At 61.5% G+C, this 22080-nt stretch overlaps 1 protein-coding gene across 5 annotated transcripts in view; it reads right to left on the bottom strand.

Annotated features, from left to right (window-relative positions):
• The window catches only part of PLEKHG5 (pleckstrin homology and RhoGEF domain containing G5), a 27758-nt gene continuing 5678 nt past the window's right edge, over positions 1 to 22080 (bottom strand). The window contains exons 1-21 of one of the 5 annotated variants that reach the window (XM_042995466.1): positions 17084 to 17197; positions 11264 to 11393; positions 9976 to 10078; positions 9538 to 9595; positions 9081 to 9172; positions 8522 to 8658; positions 8095 to 8240; positions 7415 to 7609; positions 7140 to 7337; positions 6756 to 6851; positions 6097 to 6147; positions 5822 to 5971; positions 5409 to 5519; positions 5129 to 5278; positions 4901 to 5038; positions 4605 to 4724; positions 2822 to 2954; positions 2607 to 2722; positions 2337 to 2524; positions 767 to 1543; positions 1 to 480 (exon numbers count right to left, since the gene is read on the bottom strand). In XM_042995466.1, the coding sequence (XP_042851400.1) occupies positions 471 to 480; positions 767 to 1543; positions 2337 to 2524; positions 2607 to 2722; positions 2822 to 2954; positions 4605 to 4724; positions 4901 to 5038; positions 5129 to 5278; positions 5409 to 5519; positions 5822 to 5971; positions 6097 to 6147; positions 6756 to 6851; positions 7140 to 7337; positions 7415 to 7609; positions 8095 to 8240; positions 8522 to 8658; positions 9081 to 9172; positions 9538 to 9595; positions 9976 to 10078; positions 11264 to 11393; positions 17084 to 17185 (3201 nt within the window). In that variant the 5' untranslated portion in view covers positions 17186 to 17197 and the 3' untranslated portion in view covers positions 1 to 470. Of the gene's footprint in view, positions 481 to 762; positions 1544 to 2336; positions 2525 to 2606; positions 2723 to 2821; positions 2955 to 4604; positions 4725 to 4900; positions 5039 to 5128; positions 5279 to 5408; positions 5520 to 5821; positions 5972 to 6096; positions 6148 to 6755; positions 6852 to 7139; positions 7338 to 7414; positions 7610 to 8094; positions 8241 to 8521; positions 8659 to 9080; positions 9173 to 9537; positions 9596 to 9975; positions 10079 to 11263; positions 11394 to 12473; positions 12535 to 17083; positions 17198 to 22080 lie in introns of those variants that run through there. The other 4 variants (XM_042995469.1, XM_042995468.1, XM_042995467.1 and 1 more) reach the window with 4 other exon arrangements.

The following is a 22080-nucleotide window of genomic DNA, read 5'->3' on the forward strand; positions in this document are numbered from 1 at the left end:
TTCTTCTGGTAGTATATACAAGTCTTTATAAAAGAATCAAAAGCTCAATAAATATGCAACTTTACACAGAGCCCAACCCGAGCCTGGGGTGGCCAGTGGGCCTGGGAGAGGGGGAGGCAAGGACAGGAGAGCAAACATCCCGTTTGGGGCCGGATGAGGGTGGAGGCGGGAAAGGCCGCCCTGGAGCCCACCCCAGGACTGGAGCTGGTGACTTCAGGGAGCAGCGAACAAGGGACCCTGCAGGGGTCGGGTGGACAGGTTAGTGGGGGTGGCCTTGGGGGGAGGCCTGGGCCTGGAGCTCTGCTGAGCCCTCCTCCACTTCCATCCAGTCTGGCAAAGTGCAAATCGGGGGTCCTGCCCGGCGCTCTGGCTACTGTGCAGGCAGCAGCCGGAGCAGGGACCCGGATGCCCCAGGAGGCATGCTGTTTGCTGTCTCTTGGTCAGTGGCACCCTCGGGGGCCTCCCTCCGCTCAGACCTCCCTGCAAGAGAAGGGAAGGGACAGACAGTCCTTCCTTGGCTGATGCCACTTCCAGAGGGGGCTCTGGTCACCCTTCCTGCCCCACCAGACTCCTTAGGCCCCTTCCCCACCACCCTCTGTAGACACTGCCATTCAGGCTCTGAAGCAGGTCTCAGGCTCCCTTCTCCCATCCCCACCTCCTAATGCCATCTGCTCCCAGTCATGACAGTGCCCCTACCCATTCCCAGGGCTCAGTGCCCCCAAGGCCAACACACTGGGCCATAAGCCCTCTTCCCCAGGCCACTCACGAGGCAGTGAGCGTGGAGTTAAGCAGCAGGGTGGTCCTGATTCGGTACAGTTGGGCCAGCGTCAGCTTCCGGTGCTGGGCAGAGATCCCTGGGTGGGGCTCGGGCTGCACCCTGGGTGAGGCCCCCAAGGACAGCTCTCTGCTCCTCCTGGTGGGTCTTTCGGGCGCCCCAGCTGGGCAGCTGGTTCTGCCCTCCAGCTCTGATGGCTTGGGGCCACTGCCAGGGCTGGGTGCCCCCCGGTGAACCCAGCTGGGCCCGGCTTCCTGAGGGGAGCCCTGAGTCCTCGTGCCGGAGACCGTAACGGCCAAGCAGAGTTCTGACAGACTGCGGCTGGGGGCCGGGGGCGCTCCACGGGCAGTGGCCCCTGATAGCAGCTGGAGGAGGCTAGCCTCAGATTTGGACTTGAGCAGGTGGGGCGGGCGGGGCAGCAGCTGGACAGGGGTGCGGCGGCGGAGACGGGGTGAGGGTGGGGGTGAAGGGGCCTGTGGTAACTCTGGGGGCCGGGGCGCTGGCTCCACCACAGGGGCTGGGGCCACAAAGTCTCGCAGGGAGGTGGGGGACAGGGTGCCGTAGGCAGAGTCCATGGAGCAGGAGCGGCCGTCCACGGGCCCCAGGGGCAGCAGCTCGCTGGTGGGCGTGACAGATGAGGCAGTGGTGCTGAGAGAGGTCTCGTCCGACTGGGAGCTGAAGGGGCCACCCTCGAACTCGGGAGAGGACAGCGGCTCCCCAGGCTCCACCACAACCATGGCCAGGGTCTCCGTGGAGCCATCTGAGGCACTGTGGGGCCGGGAGAGGACAGTCAGCCCGGCCTCAGGAAGCCCAGGTGGCCTGGTACAGCCAGTGCTTGGCAACGCAGAGGTCCACAGCCTCCACCCTCCCGACCTGAGGCTCAGAGATGGCAAAGGCATGTGGCCCGTGAGCCAGAGCTCCCAACCTGGGCCTACAACACAGACACCCATAATGGTGTCTGTCACCACCACACTCCTCCCTCCAGCTGGACACAGTGCAACAATCCTCAGCTCAGGGATGCCCGGGTGGGTCAGTTGGTTGAGCGTCTGACTCTTGATCTCGGCTGAGGTCGTGACCTCATGGCTCGTGAGGTTGAGCCCCGTGTCAGGCTCTGCGCTGGCAGTGCGGAGCCTGCTTGGGATTCTCTGTCTTCATCTCTCTCTGCCTCTCCCCCACTTGCTTGCTCACGCTCTCTCTCTCTCTCTCTCTCAAGAATAAACAAACATTAAAAAAAAAAAAAAAAAAAAGAATCTTCCGCTCAGCTCCACCCCACTGGCACTGGGGGATCAGAGTCCGCGCTCAAGGTCAAAACCTTTTGCCATCCCCGCCGGGACTCTGGTGGGAGACAGAGCCCTCTCCCTCACGTTGTGGTCACAGCACGAAGCCATTCGGAGGAAGGTGGGGAGTCTGGGCCCTGCCCGGTGTCAGCGGCCCTGGGGTCAGGAGGGCCCCGCTCGGGGTCAGCGGCCCTGGGGTCAGGAGGGCCCCGCTCGGGGTCAGGAGGGCTGGGCCGCAGCACCTGCCCTGCTCTGGCTCGCAGAGCGGCCCCGGGCGAGCATACCAGTGCTGGGAGTTGAGACTGTTGCTGCTCCTGCGCAGGATGGTGGGGGAGCTGGCGGCAGAAGCGCTGCTCTCCCCCGCTTCCTCCTCGTCCTCGTCCTCGTCCTCTTCGTCCTCCTCCTCTTCCAGGCTCTGCAGGTGCGGCTGGCTGCCTGGCTGCTCCTGGGTGCGCAGCTGCTGCAGTTGGTTCTGCGGGTGGGGGAGGGGGTGGTGAGCGGCTCCCCCCGACGGGCCACCCTGGCCACCCACCCGCCCACCACCCGGCTCTCACCTGGGCGTTGTAAATGGCGTCCACCCAGCCACGGCACAGAGCCTGGCCGCTGGCCTGGAACGTGTAGGCCCCCACAGCGCTGTGGAACTCGTTCAGGTAGATGAGGAGAAAGGAGCCTGGTGAGGAGGGGCTCCCATCAGTGCCAGCGAGGACCACAGCCCCTGTCCATCAGGGCCCCCTCCCCACCCCACCGGGAGCGGGGCCGGCCTCCGCACCGGGGTCTCGAAGCTCTCGGCACACAATCTTGTCCACCAGCAGTGGCGGCCGGATGACCTTGGTCCTCTCGGCCTTCTTCACCGCCTTGGTCACCAAGAGTAGGTCCGTGAAGAGGAAGCAGTACACGTCCATCTGGAGTGGGGGTGGGGGGAGCAAGGGGAGCAGGCCAGGCCCGGGATCAGGGCCAGGGTCTTGGGACCTCAGCCTATCTGCCGCGACGCCCTCTCCTGGGCTGGGCCCCTTCCTGCCTGCGCTTTGGTGATGTTGCTGGGGGCACCCGGGTTTGGTCAAACGCCTTCCCTGCTCCCTGCCCCCCATGAATCTGGGAATACAATTAAGATGAGAAGCAAGGTGGAGCTAACCTACTTGTCATTTATTTCAATTAAAGGTTTACATTATAATTTAAAAATAATTCCAGAAATTGGTAAACCACAAGAAATTGTAATATTCTAAAATGATAGAGAATAACTGAACGAGGCTCAAAGACTGCTTCCATTTGGGTGGTTCAAAGCATGTCTGAAGATTTTGAGGCTTAAGTGACTATCAGCCAACAATTAAGGGGTCCAGGGCAGCAGTGCTGAAAGTGTTCACTTTTAGATAGTCCACAGTATAAAAAGTATTCTTTTTAAGGGGCGCCTGGGTGGCTCAGTCGGTTGAGCGTCCGACTTCAGCTCGGGTCATGATCTCGTGGTCTGTGGGTTTGAGCCCCGCATCGGGCTCTGTGCCAACAGGTCAGAGCCTGGAGCCTGCTTCAGATTCTGTGTCTCCCTCCCTCTCTGCCCCTCTCCCGCTCACGCTCCATTTCTCTCTGCCTCTCAAAAATAAACAAATGTAATAAAAACAAATTATTTTGTTTTAATTAATTATTATTTTAGAGAAAAAGTGCGTGCCTGTGTGAGAGAAAACAGGGAGGGGCAGAGGAAGAGAGAGGATCCCAAGCAGGCTCCAGGGTCAGCACAGAGTCTCGTGCAGGGCTCGATCTCACAACTCAGGGATCAAGATCTGAGCTGAAATCAAGAGTCAGATGCTCAACCGACTGAGCCACTCAGGTGTACCAAATAATTCCTTTAAAAAAAATTATGTTTATAATATTAAGATATTATTTGTATTTTTTACTTTGATCCCCTCAGAAGTGAAAAAGCAGAGCTTTCCAGAGGCTACAGGACATGTGATGATATCATTGTGAGGGCTAATGGACTTCTGCTTGTGTATTTTTGTACTTTCTAGAATCTCCTATGGTAGTAGTTTAGATTGTAAGTATTTTCAGAGATTAGTTCAGTTTGTTCTCAAAAACAATACTATGTGCCTGTTATTTTTGTTTATAGGTGTTATTACAATAAACTGTACCTTAGTTATAAAAAAAAAAAAAAGGTTTACATTAAAGAGAAAGAGGGAAGTGATTTTAAAACCACAATTTGCAGGCTCTGGGTTAAGCACCTGGGATTAATAGCTCAGGAGCGAGGCTCCGGGTTGTTCCTGGCCTGCTCTTGGAATGGGCCCCCTCCCTCCCACCAGGAACCCACATGGCACCAGCAAGTGGGCAAGACCAGCACCCCACGGGCTGTGTGGTTGCTGCCATATCTGTAAAGAGTAAATGGCAGGCAGATCATCAGCCCTCATGTGACCACAAAGTCATCCTTTCTTGAATTGCCACCCAACTGCCACGGCAGCTGAGAACCACTAAATAGGGCCCAGAAGGTCCCCAGGAAAGGGTGGTCCAAACGCACAGGGGAAGAGGGGGTGCGGAAGGGGCCCCGGGCGTGAGGTGGTCCCTAGACTCACCTTGCTGTCCTTCCCCTCCTTCATCCTCAGGCTCCCCTCCAGCAGCAGCTGTCGTGTCTCCTCGGGGGAGGCGCCAGGGATGGGTGCTGTCAGGTCCAGATGCAGAAATTCCTTCAGGAGCTGGTGATTGGGGGCGGGGCGGGGGGGGGGGGGGCACGTGTAGGGAGGTCACGGTCTGACTCCCCTTCTCCACTGGAAGTCCGCGCGAAAGATTCCCGGCCTAGGCGCCTGTCTGCCAGGGTGGCCCCTCCTCCATTCCCGCGGGGCCAGGGTCCCCCGCACAGGCAGCCTCCCACCTTGTCCACCTCGTCGTTGCTGCCCTCCACCACCTCGTAGGCGTCGATGCGGCTCACCACGGCCGCCAGCCGCTGCCGCTCTTGCCGCTGCCGCATGCACGCGTTCACGTGGTGGATGAAGCGCTCCACCGAGTCGATCTGCAGGGCGGGCAGGCGATGGCAGGTTCAGGGCCAGGGTCTGGGGGCGGCCGCGAGCTGCGGAGGGACCCCGCGCGCCTCCCCGGTTACCATGGTGACGACGGCCTCCTTGGCGCGCGGCTCGTCGGTCTTCCTCAACACTGACTTGAGCAGCAGCGGGTACTTGGTGAGCCGCTGGTGGGGCTTGGCCAGCATGTCGCTCAGCTTCAGCCGCTGGCACTGCTGATGCTTCTCGGCCCACTGCGGCGCAGGCGGGGACGCGGCTCAGGACGCGCCCCGCCCCCGGGTCCCAGGCCACGCCCGCCGCCCGCCCCCAGTGCACCTGCTGCCCCGGTGGGCCCAACTGTCCTGCGCCCCGGCCCTTCCTCACCGTGACGTATGCCCGGAAGAGGTCGTTGTCGCGCAGCAGGCCGCGCATGTACTCCATGCAGCCCTCCTCCTCCATGCAGTATCGGATGTAGGGCTTGAAGAGGGAGCCGAACTGGCCCGGGACGGAACAGGCACGGTTACTGCGCGCTCTCCGCGGCCAGGCCCTGCGCCGGGAGCCTCACGAGCCCTCCCTCACCGCACTTTCGCGACCACCCCAGGCTGAACTTCCGCCAGACAGAAAGGGCAGATGGCCAGGTGGGGTTCAAACCCGGGCGACCGCCTCGGAATTCCTTGCCTCCGACCACTAGGGGTCACGTGGCGCCAGGGTCGCGGGGAGGCTGGGGTGGTGGGCAGACGGGATCGGCGCCCTAGCCCTGCCGCGGTGTCCCCCCCTGTGTCCGGCCCGGCCCGTACCATCTTGAAGCCTCTGAGGAAGTCCCCGGGCTGCAGCAGCGCCCGCGTGCGCCGCGCCTTCTCCAGCACCGGCACCATCACGCTGCCCCACAGTCCGCGGTGCAGCCGCACGATCTCGGGGATGTTGCTGAACAGGCGCTCGGCCTCCACCTGAAGGGGCGGGAGGTGCGCTCGGCCACGCCCCGGGCCGGGCCCCGCCCCTCCGGCTCCAGCCTTATGTCCCGCCCCCGCCCCGCCCCCAGCGGCAGGCCCCGCCCCCCGGGGCCGCACCTCACCTCACACAGCAGCCCGGATTCTTGCAGGTTCAGGAGGCAGCAGAGGAACAGCTGTGGGGGCAGGGGGCGCTGCAGCTGGGGGGGCGTCCCAGTCCCGACGCCCCCCCGCCCCCAGGCTGTTAGGCTCCCCTCTACCCCTTACCCCTCCCAGGAAGCCCTGAAACAGCTTGGGACAGAGACGGTTCACCCCTTCAGAAAAGGCCCGACCTCCACGGCCCACCGGGGGTTCATCCTGCCTCGTCCCCACCTGGAGGGAAAGCTCTGGGAGACTGGCCTTGCAGTGACACCTGGAACTCTCTCCTCCAGCTCTGTCCTGGCTCGGCCCCAAGTTTCAGCTAAGGAGTTCTTCCTGAACCCCAAGCCAAAGATAGGTGCTCTCCCCAGGGTGAAGTACACACACACACACACACACACACACACTCTCTCACACTCCACTTCCACAGGCCGGGTGTGGGCTGCTGGGCACCTGGCACACAGCAGGTGTTCAGAGACAGTGGCTGAATGAACGAGTGCAAGAGTGAGCCTAGTGCTCAGCTAACTTGGCAAACTTGCCCAAAGCTTTCTTTCCCCTGTTCTTCTGCAAAGCCCCAAACTCTGTTCAGGGGCCCCCAGAGGGAGGCCCTGGGGGGCAGGGAGGCAGGGTGCGGACCCACACTCACGTTGGTGATCACCCTCAGTTTCTTAATGTAGGAGGCTTCTGTGTGCAGGAGCTCCCACACCGCCTCCTGCTGGTGGCACTGCCTCCGGGACAGCTTCTGTGGGAAGTGCAGGAGGTTGGCCAGGAGTCCCAGAGTGTGCCCGGATGACCCGGGAGGGGGTGAGCCACCTTGCAGGCAACCTCCTTTTCCCCGTGGAAACATGAGGTCCCCCAAGTTCTGCACCCTCCTCCACCACTAAAACAGCCAAGCGGCACACCGCATGTTCCTCGCCTCAGTTTCCCCACAGCCTGGTGGGGAACACCTTGTAGAGCACCTTGTCACTGGGTCCTTGGAAGTGTCCCCTTGCCCTGAAGGGAAGGGAGGAAGGGCCGCGGCTGTACCCACCTCAGGCCCATCAATGAGCTCCCGCCAGCTGTCTTCCAGCCGCAGACAGGCGTCCTCCTCCTCCTCCTCCTCCTCCTCCTCGTCCCCCTCCTCCTCCCATGAGTCGTGGTCGAAGCGCAGCCTGCGGGGCAGCCGCGGCAGCCCAAAGAGGCTGTAGGCGTGCAGCTTGCCCTCCAGCTGCTCCATCTTGTCTACCTCCTGGAAGGAGACCCACAGCTGGGGTCAGGGGACGGGCTCGCCAGCCACCCTGCCCCAGGGCCCACGGGACCACATACCCGGCCCAAAGCGCTGGTGCTGGGGCCCGAGCTGAAGAAGCCACTGAAGCGACTGGCCGCCCGGTTCTTCCAGCTGTCGCTGCCACCACTGCTACCACTGGGCAGAGAGCAGCTGGAAGGCGTGGGGGCCTCCTGCCCAGGGATGCTCGTCTCCCCCAGGAACTCCGACATGTTCTTTCGGCGGCGGCCAGGGGCCTGGCCGGGAGAGGGCGATCAAGGCCAGGGCCCCCCTGACCCTCACCCCCCCCCCCTACCCCACGGTGGGTTTCCTGGACCTCGGGGAAGCTGAGACGTGGGAGGGTCTCTGCACCCCCCGCCCTGGGATGCCACCTCTTCTAGGACCCGTAGATGCTCTGGGGGCTGAAGATCCAGGCACAGGTGTAGCTGGACCACCGCCCAGCCCCCAGCCCCAAGCACCACACAGTCACAGGCACACTTAGAGGCACAGCTTATAAACACAGCTCCAAATGGATACACACACACACACACACACACACACACACACACACTCCTCAGGCATTAGCAGACTCTCAGAGGCAAGACCCATTCTCTTGGGGCTCCCTATCCTCAGAGCCACCCCTATTTTCTAGAAGGGGAAATTAAATCCCAAGAGGCGAGGGGCCCAGCTGACCTCCCCTCTAAGGTCCCTCCCCGCCCCCAGCCCCGACACAGCCCCTCACCAGGATGTCCAGGCTCTCCCGGCGGCTCTGGGGTTCCACGCGCTCCAAGGAGGGGGGCCCGGCCCTGGCTGGCCGCAGGATTGGCAGACTCAGGGATTTGGAGTCCTTCACTCCCTGTTCCACCTTCCCCTCGTCCCCCGGTTTGGCTGGGGCAGCAGTAGGGGGCAAGGAGAGGTCCTCAGCATCCAGGCCCGGTGGAGAAGGGAACCCAAGACCTCTCTCTCCTGGATCCCAACCAAGGCCTAGCTGCCCTCCCCTGAGGCCCCGCCCTGCCAGCACCCATTGCCAGGGCCCAGCAGAGACACCTGTATGGTAATGAGCCAGCTCAGGGCCATGGCCAATGGGAATCTGAGCCTGGGAAGAAGCAGCCATCTCCGGGAGGCCCGGTCAGGCCCCAGCCGCCCCACCTGCCAGGTTAACTGCTCACCTTTGACCCGCAGGTAGTGTCCCCCGAACCTGTAGGCCTCAAAGGTGAGGGACAGGGGCGTGTTGGATTGGTCCAGGTAGATATCCACCTTGCCCAGCGTGATGCCCTTCCTTTCAAATACCGGCAGCAGCACCTCCCTGCCCCAGGATGGGAGGGGTGGCCGTTAGGGGGCAGGCACACGAACCCCCACCCTATGCCCAGCTCCAGCTCCACCCCACCTTACCAGTGGGAAAGGGAGCCACCCGCAGGATCACACACAGGTACGAGGACACACAGGTGTGCGTGCACACACAGCTGCCTACAGAGGTTCGCACGCTCCCACATGGGTCGACACACAAACCAGTGCTCCCATGCCCTCCCGCTTCCGTGTCTGCCACCAGGGTGGACACTGTCACGTGCTGGTCCACATCCAGGAACTGGGCCATGCACACACGTGTTGAAATCCATGGGTGGGTCCGCTCACTCACCGGCCACCACACAGACACACACAGTTATGCCTGCAAGGAGCCACCGGCACCCCCGGCCCCACTCCCCCTGCCTCGGCCCCACCAAGCCCTACCCCAGCGACTTCTTCTTCATGGCTGGTACGATCTCTGTCTCAATGTCTACATTCAGGTCAAACTTCAGGGTGAAGCACTCCTTGCTGGGGTCCTGAAAGGGTGTGGGTCTCAGCTTCTGCACCCCTTGTCTCGGCGCCTCCCCCGCTACCAGGGTGCAGGATGGGAACCCCAGCATGGGAGTGAACCCAGGGATCTCCCCAGCCTGCCTCGGTCCCAAGGAGGTGCCCAGTGTCCCTCTTGCCCAAGGGAGGTGTTCCTGTGGCATCTCCCATCCAGCTAAGGTGGATAGTAGTGGGCGGCAGGGCAGGGTGGGCAGGGAGGGACCCACTCACTCCAGGCCCCGTTCCTGGTCCTGGAGCTCAGAGCAGACAGGCCCAGTCTTGGGGATGGAAAGGAAAGGGCCCAGGAAGGGCAGGGGCTGACAGGAACCCCCCTGACAGCCCAGGGGCTCCTTACATCTGTGTGTCTCCTCCTTGCCTTCTTGGAGAGTTTCAGGCCTGTGCTCTTCCGGTCCCTGCAGGACAGAGGGCAGAGGTTGGAGGCACGGGTAGGCCCTCACCAGGGCGGGATGTGAACAGGCCCCGGCTGCCCACTCTCTGCTCACCCCAGGCGATCAGATAACTAACTCAGGTGCAGCTCAGGCAGGCCAGGGCCCACAAGGGGCTGAGTGCCCTCTGGTGGTCAACCCAGGAGCCACACCCAGTGGTACCTAGACAGGAGTCTGCCTGCGCCAGGCTGGAGGCTGGCCCAGGCTGGGCAGCTTCCTCCAGGAATCAGGGCATCCACAGGGGCACGGAGGGGTCTCCAGTCGGGTGTTCTGAAGCCTCTTGTCCCTGGATCTCTGATCTGAGATCCAGCCTTGGGATCCCTCAGGTGTCCGCTTTGCCCACCTACCCTTTGCCATCCAGAGAGCTTTCCTCTTCCTCCTCCAAGTCCGCTGCAGGGCTGGTGCGTGGGGGGCATGACCGGGTAGACACGTTTCTGGCCAGAACAGAGCCTTTGGGGTAAAGTGGGAGGAAAGGTCATGCCTATTCCCTCCCTGGCTGCCTTCTCAGCCTGCTACCAGTCCTGGGAACCCCCCACCCCCAACAAACTAGGGCCCTTCAGGTCTGTGCAGAGAGGGGCTCAGTCACTGCTGATCACCCATCCATCCCTAGACTCAAAAAGACACAAGCACCCTGGGATGACACCCCAGGTGATGCCCTGCCCCCAAACCTGTGGCCTCAGTCTACCCTTCTATAAAATAGGGATAAGGAAGCTCTGCCTCTGGGATTGTTGCAGGAAGGAACCAAAGTCTACGGCTCCTTCTCTCAGGCCTCCTCTCCACACAACCTCCCCACCACTGTGAACACACCCAGAGTCCCAGGGGGCCTTGGCAGAGGGGGAGAGTCCTTCTGTCCATCTGACCAGCTAAAAATGGAGACACAGGGTTGGCATTTCTGGCCAGGCTCAGATGCCTGTAAGTCACCCCAGCACAGCCAGTTGGTGCTGGGCCTGGGCCAGGTCCCCACTCAGCAGGAGGGTTTCTGGTTCCTTTCTACAAGCTCCTTCTGACCTGCCCACACCCACCCCCACGGCCCCTGCTCGCCAGCAGCCTGGCTGGAGGATTTGCCCAGCAGTCCCCTACTCTGAGGAAAAGAAAGGGGCCTTTTCCATGCTGGCCCGGGGCGAAAGGCAGGAGCAGGTATGGGATGTGCAGACCCAACAACAAGGACCCAGAACCCGGAAGAGACAGGCCTGCTCTCAACATGGGGCACAGTCCCCAACCTTTTCTCTTGTTTAAAAACTTGTAGCACAGAAGGAGCCACAACGTACTTGGGTTTCACGATTTACAGTTAACTCTTGTTCTTCTTTTTCTTATGTTTATTTATTTTCGAGAGAGAGAGAGCGTGCGAGCAGGGGAGGTGTGGAGAGAGAGGGAGGCACAGAATCCAAAGCAGGCACCAGGCTCTGAGCCATCACCACAGAGCCCGACGCGGGGCTCAAACTCACAGACCGTGAGGTCATGACCTGAGTCAAGTCGGCCGCTTAACCAACTGAGCCACCCAGGTGCCCCAACTCTTGTCCTTCTGATGGCCCGTCACAGCTCCAACAGCTACCAAGACACCGTGCCCCTAAACAGGGAGTTCAGGGCTGCTCTGGGAACCCTACGCGCCCGGCTGGAGTCCCTACCCACGCTCACCTTGGGGAGGCAGGTCGAAGCGGACGTGCCCATCATAATGCATGGCGCTGTGGAACTTGCTGTCACAGGCCTCGCAGAGGTTGAGGGGCCCCCGGCGGTGCAGCTGCTGGCAGTCAGCGTGGTGGCATACCTTGTGGGGAAGGAGGGAAAGGTGGGTCGGGCTGGGCCCCCTTAGAGGGTCAGGCAGGCGGGCCTGTGGCCCGACCACTGCAGTGCACAAGTGGGGTTGCGGTCCGTCCGAGGGCTGCTCTTCATTTTCCAACCGTCCATTCCCCACAGGGTGCCCTGTGCTGACGAGTTCACTCTGCAGACCTTTCCCAAACTCCACCGTGGTTCCATTCTGAGGGGTGCAGAGAAAAGCAGATCCCTGCCCTCGAGGAACAGATCGTGGAGGGGAGACTTCCTGTAAGGAACCACGAGGCTGTTGCTACCAGGGTCTCTTCCTGGGGTGCAGGCAGGAAGGGCACCCCAAAATGCTCAAGGCTGCCATTTGCTTCTGCCAGCTCAGTGTTGGAACCGGCAAGCCCTTCCTGTCCTTCCCTCCAGACCCTCTGCTCTAAGTTCTGTGACCTGTCTGGCCGCTGCATGGCCAACCTCACATGGGACGAAGGGGGTTCTGGGGGAGTTAGGGACAGGTGCTGGCAGTCTGGGTGATCAGGTAGTACCCTTCCCCCCCCCCCCCCCGCACACACCAGTATTTACTGTATTTACTGTATCACCCTGTACACGTTCTCCCCCATCCCTGTGGATAACTGTCCCATTTTCTCCTCTGCCCTCCGGCCCTCCACAGCCTACCTCTGACCCCTCCGCTTCCTACTTTCCTTGTCCCCTGCCCCCACCCCAGCCCAACACGTCCACCCGCCTGCCCCACACTGGGGGCGTCACCGTGCTCCGGTCCCAGCCACCTCCCAGCGAGCCCTCCCCTCCCCTATAGTGTCAGGCTCCCCGTCTATTGGCTCAAGACAGGTTCTTTCCCATCTGCGGCTCCCTTTCCCTGTTCCCTTTCTGCGAAGCCCGGTGAAACAGGTCTCCATCCTGACCACTTCCTACTTTTCCCTCCCAGTACTTGTTACCTTATTTTCCCTGACTTTCCATTTTTAAATGTTTCAAACCTACAGAAAACTGTAAGAACGGTACAATGACATCCACACACCCTTCTACCTTCCCCCGTCACGAACATTTTGTCACACTGGCCTTGTCTGTCACCTACCTCTCCCCTGGCGAAGGGCGTGGGCGTTCTCCTACAAACCCCCAAAACAATGGGCACCCTCGGGAAACTGAACGCTGGTATATGATCCGTCTAAGGTCCGCTGTCTGAACAATGGCCTTTATAGCTTTTTTCCCCATATGGGAGCCAATTCAGGATTCGCGCATGCGTTCGTTTGTATCTGTTTATCCCTTTAAGAAAGAGTTCTCTGTCCTTTTTGTTTTTTCTTTCATCACACTGACGTTTTTGAAGCATTCAAGCCAGCAGTCTGGGAGAAAGCCCCTCCACGGGGATCTTTCTGGAGGTCCTTGGATGGTTTCGGGCTGAGCATTTGGGGCAACGACACGAGAGAGTGGACTGTGCCCTCCTCAGTGCGCCCATCAGTGTGGCTGGATCCCTTGGGGGCCTCGCGGTACTGCGTAAAGGCCCTTTTTCTCTCTGTAATGAATAAGTAGCCCGTGGAGAGATAACTTCGAGACATCCTGTTCCCGGCAATCTCACACTCCAGGGTTTTCACATCCACTGGTGACGTCTGCCTAAATCAAACATGACTACGACGGTTGCAACTGAAGATTTTCTAATTCTTCCCTTCTCTCTCAGACCCTCTCCCATCTTGGGCCCCCACCATGTTTTCTTTTTTTTAATAACTGTTTTTTTTTGTTTTTTGGTTTTTTTTTTTAGTTTATTTATTTATTTGGGGTGGGGGGAGAGAGAGAGAGATTGAGAGAGAACCCCAAGCAGGCGCAGAGCCTGATGCGGGGCTCAAACCCACACACCGTGAGATCATGACCTGAGCTGAAGTTGGACACTTAACCAACACCCAGGAGCACTCCCTCCCCCCCACCATGTTTCTAAGTCCACGCGTAGGACCCAGCACTGCCACAGGTGGTCTCTTGCACACCGTCTCCTCCGTGGGCCCCAGGACCCCATGTTCTGCGGCTTCCCCCGCAGCATTCGGCTCCCTTGCCTGCCTCCTGCTCACGTTTATCCGCATCCCATACCCCTGGGGACTCAGCCAGTCTCGTGACCCGAAAAGCCATCTACGTGCCGAGGGCTCCCGGAGGTAAATCTTCAGTCAGGTCCTCACCCAGGACACCAGACCAACCTTCTCCATGCCCCCCTTGGGTTCCGAGAAGCGCCTCCCACTGCCAACGTCCTCTCGTGTGCTGCCAGACTGCCACCTGCAGCTCCCTGCACGTCAGTCAATGGCAGTGCCTTCCAGCTGCATGGCAGTATGGGCTGAATTGCGTCCCTCAAACAGGTCAAGGCCTAACCCCGGGTCCCTCAGAATGTGACCTTATTTAGAAATAGGGTTATTGCAGATGCCTTTAGTTAAGATGAGGTCATGCTGGAGTCTGTCACCAAGCGGCGTATGGGGTAATCCTGTGACTGGGGTCCTCACACAAGAAGAGGAGAGACAGAAACAGGGACACGTGGGAATGAGGCAACTGGCTTAGACTACACTGTGTGGCTCTCCATACGTGGAGAATAAACTTCCCACGCAATCGGGGTTCACTGTCACCGCAGCCCTAGGGAATGAATACATTAGGCCCAAATCCCTGGGGTCACCTCTGACCGTTCTGTTACACCCCCATCCAGTCGATGGGTCGACGGGACGACGCTTGCGGCTCTCCCTTCAATAGCTGTGGCTTCAACCCGGCCAGGCTCATTAGCCCACTGCTGCCCCCGGTGGCCGTCCCGGTCACCTCCCAGTGGGATTCCAACAGTGACCTCATAACCGGTCTCCCTGCTTCCACCTGCCCTGAGCATCATCTCCGTGAGCAGCCAGAGTGGCCCCTGCTCAACCAGGAGTCACATTCACCTCCTCAGAACCCTCGATGGCTTCCCATCTCACTCCAGGAAAGGGCAGAGTCCCGTATGGTGACTGCAGGGGCCCCCCTGCCCTGCCCTCCCGTCCTGGCTCACCCTGCTCCCCACCGCCCCCTGGCGACCCCGACTCGCTGCCTCTGAGCTCTGACCACCTGCCACTCCCTCGGCTGGAATGCTCTTGCACTCTCTCTCTCAAAAATAAATAAATAAACTTAAGAAACAACAACAGTGCTTTAAAGTCAATGCCCCTCCACACTCTCTGTCCCCTCGGTGTCCTTTCCGCGGTGGACCAGCCTGTTTCACTTTGGTGCCTCTCCAGCTCGCCAGCCCTGCAAGGACAGTGATTTTAGTCTGTCCGACTCACTGCCCTAGCTCAGGTCCTAGCCACTCAGTGAATACCTGTTCGGTCTACTAATCAGGGTGATGCAGGGTCACTGAAGAGTTTTGTCTGGGGAGAGCCCCATCAGAGATTTTCAAGGTGACAGACAGCGTGAGGACAGACAGCAGAGAAAGTAATCAAAGGGAGGAAGAACAAGTCTGATCGCTGTAACTCGGGGTCACCGTGTGCCTGGGGCCGCACAGAGGGCCCCTCCCCCGAGGAGGCAGGAGCTACGACTGCCCCTATTTTACAGAGGAGGAAAGTGGGACTCAGGGAGGTTGCGAGTAACTTGTTGGGCGTCACACAGCCAGCGGAGCCGGGACTTGAGCCCAGCGTGTGTAGCTCCAGAGCCTAGATGTCCAGCATATTCATACCGTCTATCTCTTGGGTGGCTAAGAAGGGAGAGAGGAGCGGGGGAAGCCGGCCCGGGGGGCAGCAGTCGGGCGGCCGGTGGGGGAGTGCTACAGAGAGAAGAGGGAAGCAGTCATAGTTTGATGCTGCCTGCTTGGGCTCCTGTGGCCTCCTAGGCCTCCGTCAGAGAGAAAACAAAACAAAACAAGAACACCCAAAAACGTGGGCAGAGAAACGACAGCCAGCAGGGGGCAGACTGGGGACTCCTCTGGCTCCAGGGGGTCTGACGTTTCCAGGCCTGGGCCCTGGGTGAGCGGCGGGGCGTGGACATGATGGCCCAGACTCCCGAGGGCAGCCTGAGCGCCACATGCGCCCAACTCCCACATCCTTCTCAGCGGTCTTCAAGTGTGTCCGTGGGGCTTTGGGCAGGGGTGAGGGGCGCCCCTCAGCCAGCGCAGCTGTTTCTACCTTCACTTCACCTACTCCCAAACAGTGTGAAAACCGCTATCCTCCGCCATGGCTCTGCCCGCACGGCTGACAGACATCAGCCCTGGCTTTGCAGATTCTGGACCCCCCTCCCCCCGCCCCTCCCCCCACCAGCTGCAAGCATCTCCTCTTGACAATGACTCGGGGGGAAGGCACCCACCCCACTTCAGCCCCTTCTTCCCGAGGAGCCCCGCAGTCTGCCAGCCAGGCGGCCATCCCCCGCCTCTGCATCCAGCCTGGCAGCCGGCCTGGCACAGATGGCCCCTCCCACCCCTTCCAGGCCTCTTGTGATTTCCCCGCTGGCTTCATTTTGCTGGCGCCCAGGCACAGAGCGGTGGGACTGCGGACCTGCGGGTTACCCAGGCCCTAGTCTCATAGTGGGTGGGAGGTGACGTGGCAGGGGCCATGCGAGGTTCGAAGAGTCCTGCGGAGGGCCTCCGGGACCCCTCCAGCCCAAGTCCCTGGCTCTCTGCCACAATCCTGTTTTTAAACCAATCCAACGTACGGGCGGCAGATTGTACACAGAGTCACTCCCGATAGCAGATTCAGCATTCCACAAACATTTATTGAGCACCTACTAGGCGCCCGCCCTGTGGAGGCACTGGTCTCCCTGAGGCTCAGGAGGATTCACTTCCCAGCTCTGTGCTGGGCTCTGGTGAACATCACCACCACTCCTCCTCCCGTTACTACTAACTACTACCACTACTAATGGTGATGGGAGCCAGTGCCCCTCCGCCATGGTGATCTGTTCTGCTTCCATCCCCCCAGCAGCCCCCAGGCTCAGGGACACCAGGGGCATGTGAGGGTCAGGCCCAGGATCTGAACCAGGTGGGTGTTTCTTTACTTAATTCAACGAGTCTGGCTGATGACAGCTTCCAGGAGCCCCCAGAGAGAACCACAAGCCCAACTGGGAGGCTCAGACTGGGGTGAGCAGAGGCCCCTTGCTCTGAATCTGCTCCCCCACCCCTTCTCGTACCTCCATCCCCACCAAACTGCTGGATGTCCGCAGCTCCCTCTGGGAGCGAGGGTCTCCCCTGCGCTAAAACAGGGCAGCCCCTTCCCAAAGCCAGACTCTTGGACCTTCTCTCAGACCGAGGTGCCTATTCTCCACCTCCTTGTTGCCCACCACGGCCACCCTCTGAGAGCGGCACCACCCCTGCCAGTGGGGGAGGGGCAGCAGGGTCCCAGGAAAAAGGTTCCCGGGACTCAACCCACCGAGAGGAGAGCCCACCGGCTGGAACAGCCAGATCACCCAGCACCTCCAAAGGCAGCGAATGGACCCCAGCTTTACGAATAACAGAGGGGGCCCGTTGGGGAGCACGGTGGGGATGGGGCACCAGAAGTCAGACTTCCCCACTCACACACCAGCCAGAGGCTGGAGCGGGGATGGGGGGAGGGTGGGCAGGGCCTGGCACCCACAGGTGAGTCGGGAGGCAGCCCCAGACACAAAAGGCTAAGGGCTGGCGGGCCACCTCGCCGCCCCGGGGCCCTTCGGTCGCAGGGTGGGGAAACATCCCCAGGGGCGGGCGGTCGCGCGCACCCCCGCCCCGCCGCCCACACCCCGTACCTGGCCTTCGCCGTCGCGGGCGCGACCCTCCGCCGGACAGGGCAGCCCGGGGCCCGGCCTGGAGGCCGCGCGGCGCCCGGAGACGCCGGGGCCCGTCCCCATGGCGGCCGGAGGAAGCGGCGGTCTGCGCCGCCCGCCGGACAAAGCGCGGGGCTCCGCTTCCTGCCATTGTGCGGCCGCGCCCGCCCCCGGCCGAGCGCGCCGGGACCCCGGGGCCCCCGCCCGCCTCGGCCATCCCGGGGCGGCTCCGCTGCGACCCCAGCCCCGCCCCCGGCGCAAAGGTTCGGGGCTCGGGCGTCCCCGTCGGACCTGCTCTGGGCCTCGGGGAGCTCCCAGGACGAGGGCGCCCGGGCCGGGCCCGCCCCGGCTGCGGAGCCCCGACCCCCCGCCCAGCCCCGCGGGCGCCCCGCTCCGCCCGGCCCTCCACCCCACCCCCAACGCCGACGTCTGGGGCCCAAAGGCCCCTCCCTTCAGTCCTGGAGACCCCGCCTCAGAACCTCAACTCCGGGACCCTTTCTCCCTCTCCCAAGGGAGCCCTCCGAAAGCTGGTGGCAGAAGGGGGTGGGGGGCAGAACGGGGACACCTGTCTCTGCTCTGACCTCCAACTGGCCGGGCCACACATCCAGCGCTCAGAGCCCCTCCGGGGCGTCACCCTGGCGCCCGGGCACAGTCCTCGAGACCCCAGCCTCAGAGCCTGGGCCTGGGGGACCCTGCTCCCACTGCCCAGGCCAGCGGTGAAGGCAGAGGAGCGGAGGGCTCCAGGCGACCACTGGTGGAGGCGGCAGGCGATAGGCAGGCACGTGGGTGGAAAGGGCAGTGATGGTAGATCTTCCGGAGCCCCCAGGAGTTGGGTGAGATGGAGCATCGGGAAAACCTGGGAGCCCAACTCGGCTTTCCCCCCAGATCTCTGCTGCTCCAGGCTGGGTCCCTTCCACCAGCCCCACGGCCAGGGAGGCGCTCTTCAGAGCCCTAGATTAGAGGGACCAGGATTGGGCGGGGGGGGGGGGGGGGGGGGGGGGGGGTTGGAGGGTTGGAGGGTGATGGTGGGGTCCCCGCAGTAGATTACACTCACTCCCAAGAGGTGGGGGGCGGGCACAACTATGGAGTGACTCAAAAGTCTACAGGCAGGACTGAAACCCAGTCCTGACTCTGTTGTTCTGGAATGGCCTCCTTGGGACCCCATCTCAGTACTTCTGGTGCTGCAGGGGGGACATGATGTCATCACCCTACCCATCCCCTACACAGCTCCTCCTCCATGGGGGGGGGGGGGGAACAGGGCAGGGTCTCTGAAGATGGCTCTGAGGAGGTAGCAGTTTACTCCAATCAGGAGGTTTCAAGGACCACCTCCACTCCCAAAGCCCAAGCCATCCACTGTCCACACCACAGGCAGATAGATCTTTTGAAAACTAAAACCCGAACACCTCGCTCCTCCCTTAAAACCTTCCAGGAATTTGGAATAAAATCCCAACATGGCTAGCCCCGACCTCACCTCCCGGCAGGTCCCTCACGGTGGTCTCCATGCTAGCCTGCCTCGTCCGTCCCCACGACTCACCAAGCTCAGCACCCGCACCTCTGTGTTCTCTGTCTGGAACCCTGGGCCCCTGATCTTGCCACGGCTGGCACTGGATCCCGGCTTCAATGCCACCTCCTCAACAAGGCTTTAACCTCCTCTCAAAATAAGTAGCCCCTTATATGTCTCACTTCCAATCCTCTTAAACTAAACTCTTTCCTCCTAAGCATTTAAAACTACCTGAAATTGTTTGACTTCCTTGTTCACTTCTTGATGACCACCCCTCCCCACTTGAATATCCTCTCCAGAGCCCAGGGTCCTTAGCTGTCTGGCCCACACGGCGCCCTCCACCCAGCAGGTGCTCAGTGTAGACTAGGAGAACAAATGGATGAAAGCAGAGGAAGGGTCTTCATGCCAGAGAAGGCCACGAGGGCAGGGAAGATCTCTGCCAGGGTGTCCCTTCCTGCTGCCAGTGGTCGACAAAACCCTCCCCACTGCCTGACCGTAGGATTGCTTCTTTTTGCTAGCAAACGTGACCTCGGGCCTGCTGGCCTGGGCGGTGGTTTCTACCACAAATTCTCTGTTCTTGCTGCCCTACAGGCTGACAGCTGAGCACTCCCAAATGCCAGGCCTGTGCCAGTATCCTGTTCACTACTCTCAAAGGAAGAGGCACGGTTACCATCTCCACTTAACAGATGGGGACACTGAGGCTTGGAGAAGTTAAGTGGCTTGCCCCGGGTGCAAAGTGGGGAAACAGAAGAATGCCTGTGCTTTGGACCACTATCCAGGGGCCTCAGGCAGGGTGGGGGGCATGGAGACCAGCTAAGTGGTGGTTTAACAGCAGGGCCTTGAGTTCTACCGGCTTGGGAACAGGGCAGGTCCCAAAGCCAGTTCAGGGGGATCCTACTGGCCTGGGGTTAGCAGGTCACATCAAGCAGAAACCTCGGGGGCTGGGCCAGGTAGGTCACCGGAGGTCACCTGAGTGACCAGGCCCTGGCCATTCCCCAGTCATGCTGCTGCTTGCTTCCTCCAGCCACGGCAGAGGGCCTGCTCCTCAGAAGGCCAGGGCCCTAGTGCCCCAGGGCCGAGAGGGAAGGAGGGTCAAGGAAGCTGCAGAGTCAGGGGAGGAAAGGAGCCCCTGGCCCTCGTGCCAGGAGAGGGAGAAGGCCTCAGCAGTCTCCTGGGTCCCCACTTCCTCTAGAGGAGGGAGCTGAAATAGCCCATGCCCAGGACAAAGAAGTCCTCGGCCCTGGCTCCCTGGGGAGGGGGCCCCTCTCCAGCCCAGCCCCAGCTCCAGGCTCATGAGTCAGGACTGGCTTGTTGAAACTGATACCCAGAAACCAGATGCTGGGGCTGATGAATAATGGAGTCTCCAAGGCAGAAGCCCCCCTTCCGCTCCCCCGCCGCAGCACCATCTCCCAAACCCAGAAAAGCAGGGGACTGTGGGCAGTCCACCCCCACAGCAGGTGGGGGACCCGGCCTGGTCTTTGGTGAGACAGAGGAGCTCCCTGTCTAGGAGGAGAGACCATAGTTCTGGGGCCAGCTCCATGTTCTGCCCACAACAACCAGCCTGGAGCACCTTGGCTAGAGGGACACCACTGCCCAGGGGCTCCCCATCCGGGCTGAGCTCCCCTGGGAGCCTACTGGCCCCAAGGCCCCATCTAGCTCCTTGGAGATCCAAGGGTGGAGGCTGCATGTTTGAGCAGGTCGGCCAGGGTGGGGCCAACTCTGCCAGGCTGCTCTCCAAACAGCCCACCCAGCCCCTCCCTTCCCCTAGGCCTGGGCCTCACCCCTTGTCCTTGGATTCTGGGGCCCACCTGGAGGCAGAGCCTGCCCTGAGGCCCTGCCCTGTGCTGGATGGATGCAGGGAACCTCTCTGCAGGCCCGGCTAACCACGTGGGCCCCAGAAGTCAGCAAGGCCCCTACCACCCCAGGGAGCAGTCCAGCTGGGACCCAGTTTTAGGGACAGAGGCAGAGGCTGTGGTCAGTGAACCTCACCTCCTGCCCAGTCCCTGCACGAATGTGCCAGGTCCTGGAGCCCCAGATGCCAGCATCGAAGCCAGTGTCTTCTCCTGATACCTCTCTCTCCAGCACTGTATAAAAGTCTCCCTGGGAGGGAATGAGGAAGAAGGCACATGCCTGGGCTACAGAAGACCTGCTTCTGGGTCCCACCTACCCCTGCCCTTGCCCATCTGTGCAAAGAGGGCACTGGCCAGTTCTCTAGAATATTCTACCTAGGGATGGCTCCTGGGCCTTAATATGTGCCTGGACCCTGGCCAAGGGGCACAAGAACAGTAAAATCCTCCTACAGCCCCACAAACCTGGGGAAGGTTACTGGGGAATCTGTAGGGCCCAGGACCCCCTCGGTCTCCATTTCTTCGTCTTTCATCATGGCAAGCCAAGGCCTCTCCAGGTTCATGGGTCTTCTCCCTCTCCCCTCCCCCAATCGGGTCCCAGCCGGCCCAGACTGCCTGAGGCTCAGACTCGCGCGCCCCCTGCCGGCCTCGAAACGACTTTCCGCCTCGGACCAACTCTCGGACGCCCAGATTGGGCAGGGTCGCCCGAGCCTCCCAGCCACCCCGCGCCAAGCCCCACTCCAGGATCCTCTCGCCCAGTCAACAATCCTCACACCGGAGAGGGGTTCCCATTGGCTCCACACTGCCCTAGCGCCGAGCCAACCCCACCCTAGAATCATTGGGGTGGGGGCGGGAGCTTGAGCCCATTCCACCTTCAAGTAAATGGAGGTAGAGCCAGTGGAGCCCATCGATACCCACCCTCCACCCCACCCCCACCCCCGCAGCCCTGGGACTGCGTCGGTCCCTTTACTCCCGGTTCTGTCCATTAATTCGGGGGGAGTCCTGGACGCCGGAACCACAGCCGTCCCGATCCCAGCCCCGTCTCGTCCCCAGCTTCCCCTTGAGACTCACCTTAGGGACATGAGTCTCCTCCCCTGTGGCTGGGGCTCGGGCCAAGGCTGCCAAAGCCCCGAGGGGCGCGCAGAGCCAGGGGGACCGGAGCCGCGGGGCGGGCTCAGTCGGCTCTGAGCCGGCGTGGGGCGCGGGACGTAGGGGAATTACGGTAGGCCGGCGCGGGCGCTACCACCTGGGCGGGCCGGGACGTACCATCGGCGCGCCCGGCTGGCGAGGGGGAGCGCGGGGAGCCCGGGAAGGAAGCGCGGCCGGCGCCGGGGGGTAATCTAGGGTCCGGGCTGCGGGGCCGGGAGGGAGGGGTCGTCACTGTCCCCGAGGGGGCTGGCTCTTCACAAATGTGCGGGAAGTTCCAAGTCCCTAGGCTTTAACCTGGGCTTGAAGACGGGAGGTCGCCGGTCCCCGGCGAGGGCCCGCGGCGGGAAGCAGTCCCGGCCTGAGAGAGGGAGGCCCCGGGGGGTCCAGGCGCAGAGACCCGCAGGCCGAGCCCGGCCGGGCATCGCCCCAAGCCAGGCTCGCTTCCGCTGGATTCTGAACTGTGCCGTCCACGGCGCCTGAGA

Source organism: Panthera tigris, chromosome C1 (assembly GCF_018350195.1).
Source record: "Panthera tigris isolate Pti1 chromosome C1, P.tigris_Pti1_mat1.1, whole genome shotgun sequence".
Taxonomy (NCBI): Eukaryota; Metazoa; Chordata; class Mammalia; order Carnivora; family Felidae; genus Panthera; species Panthera tigris.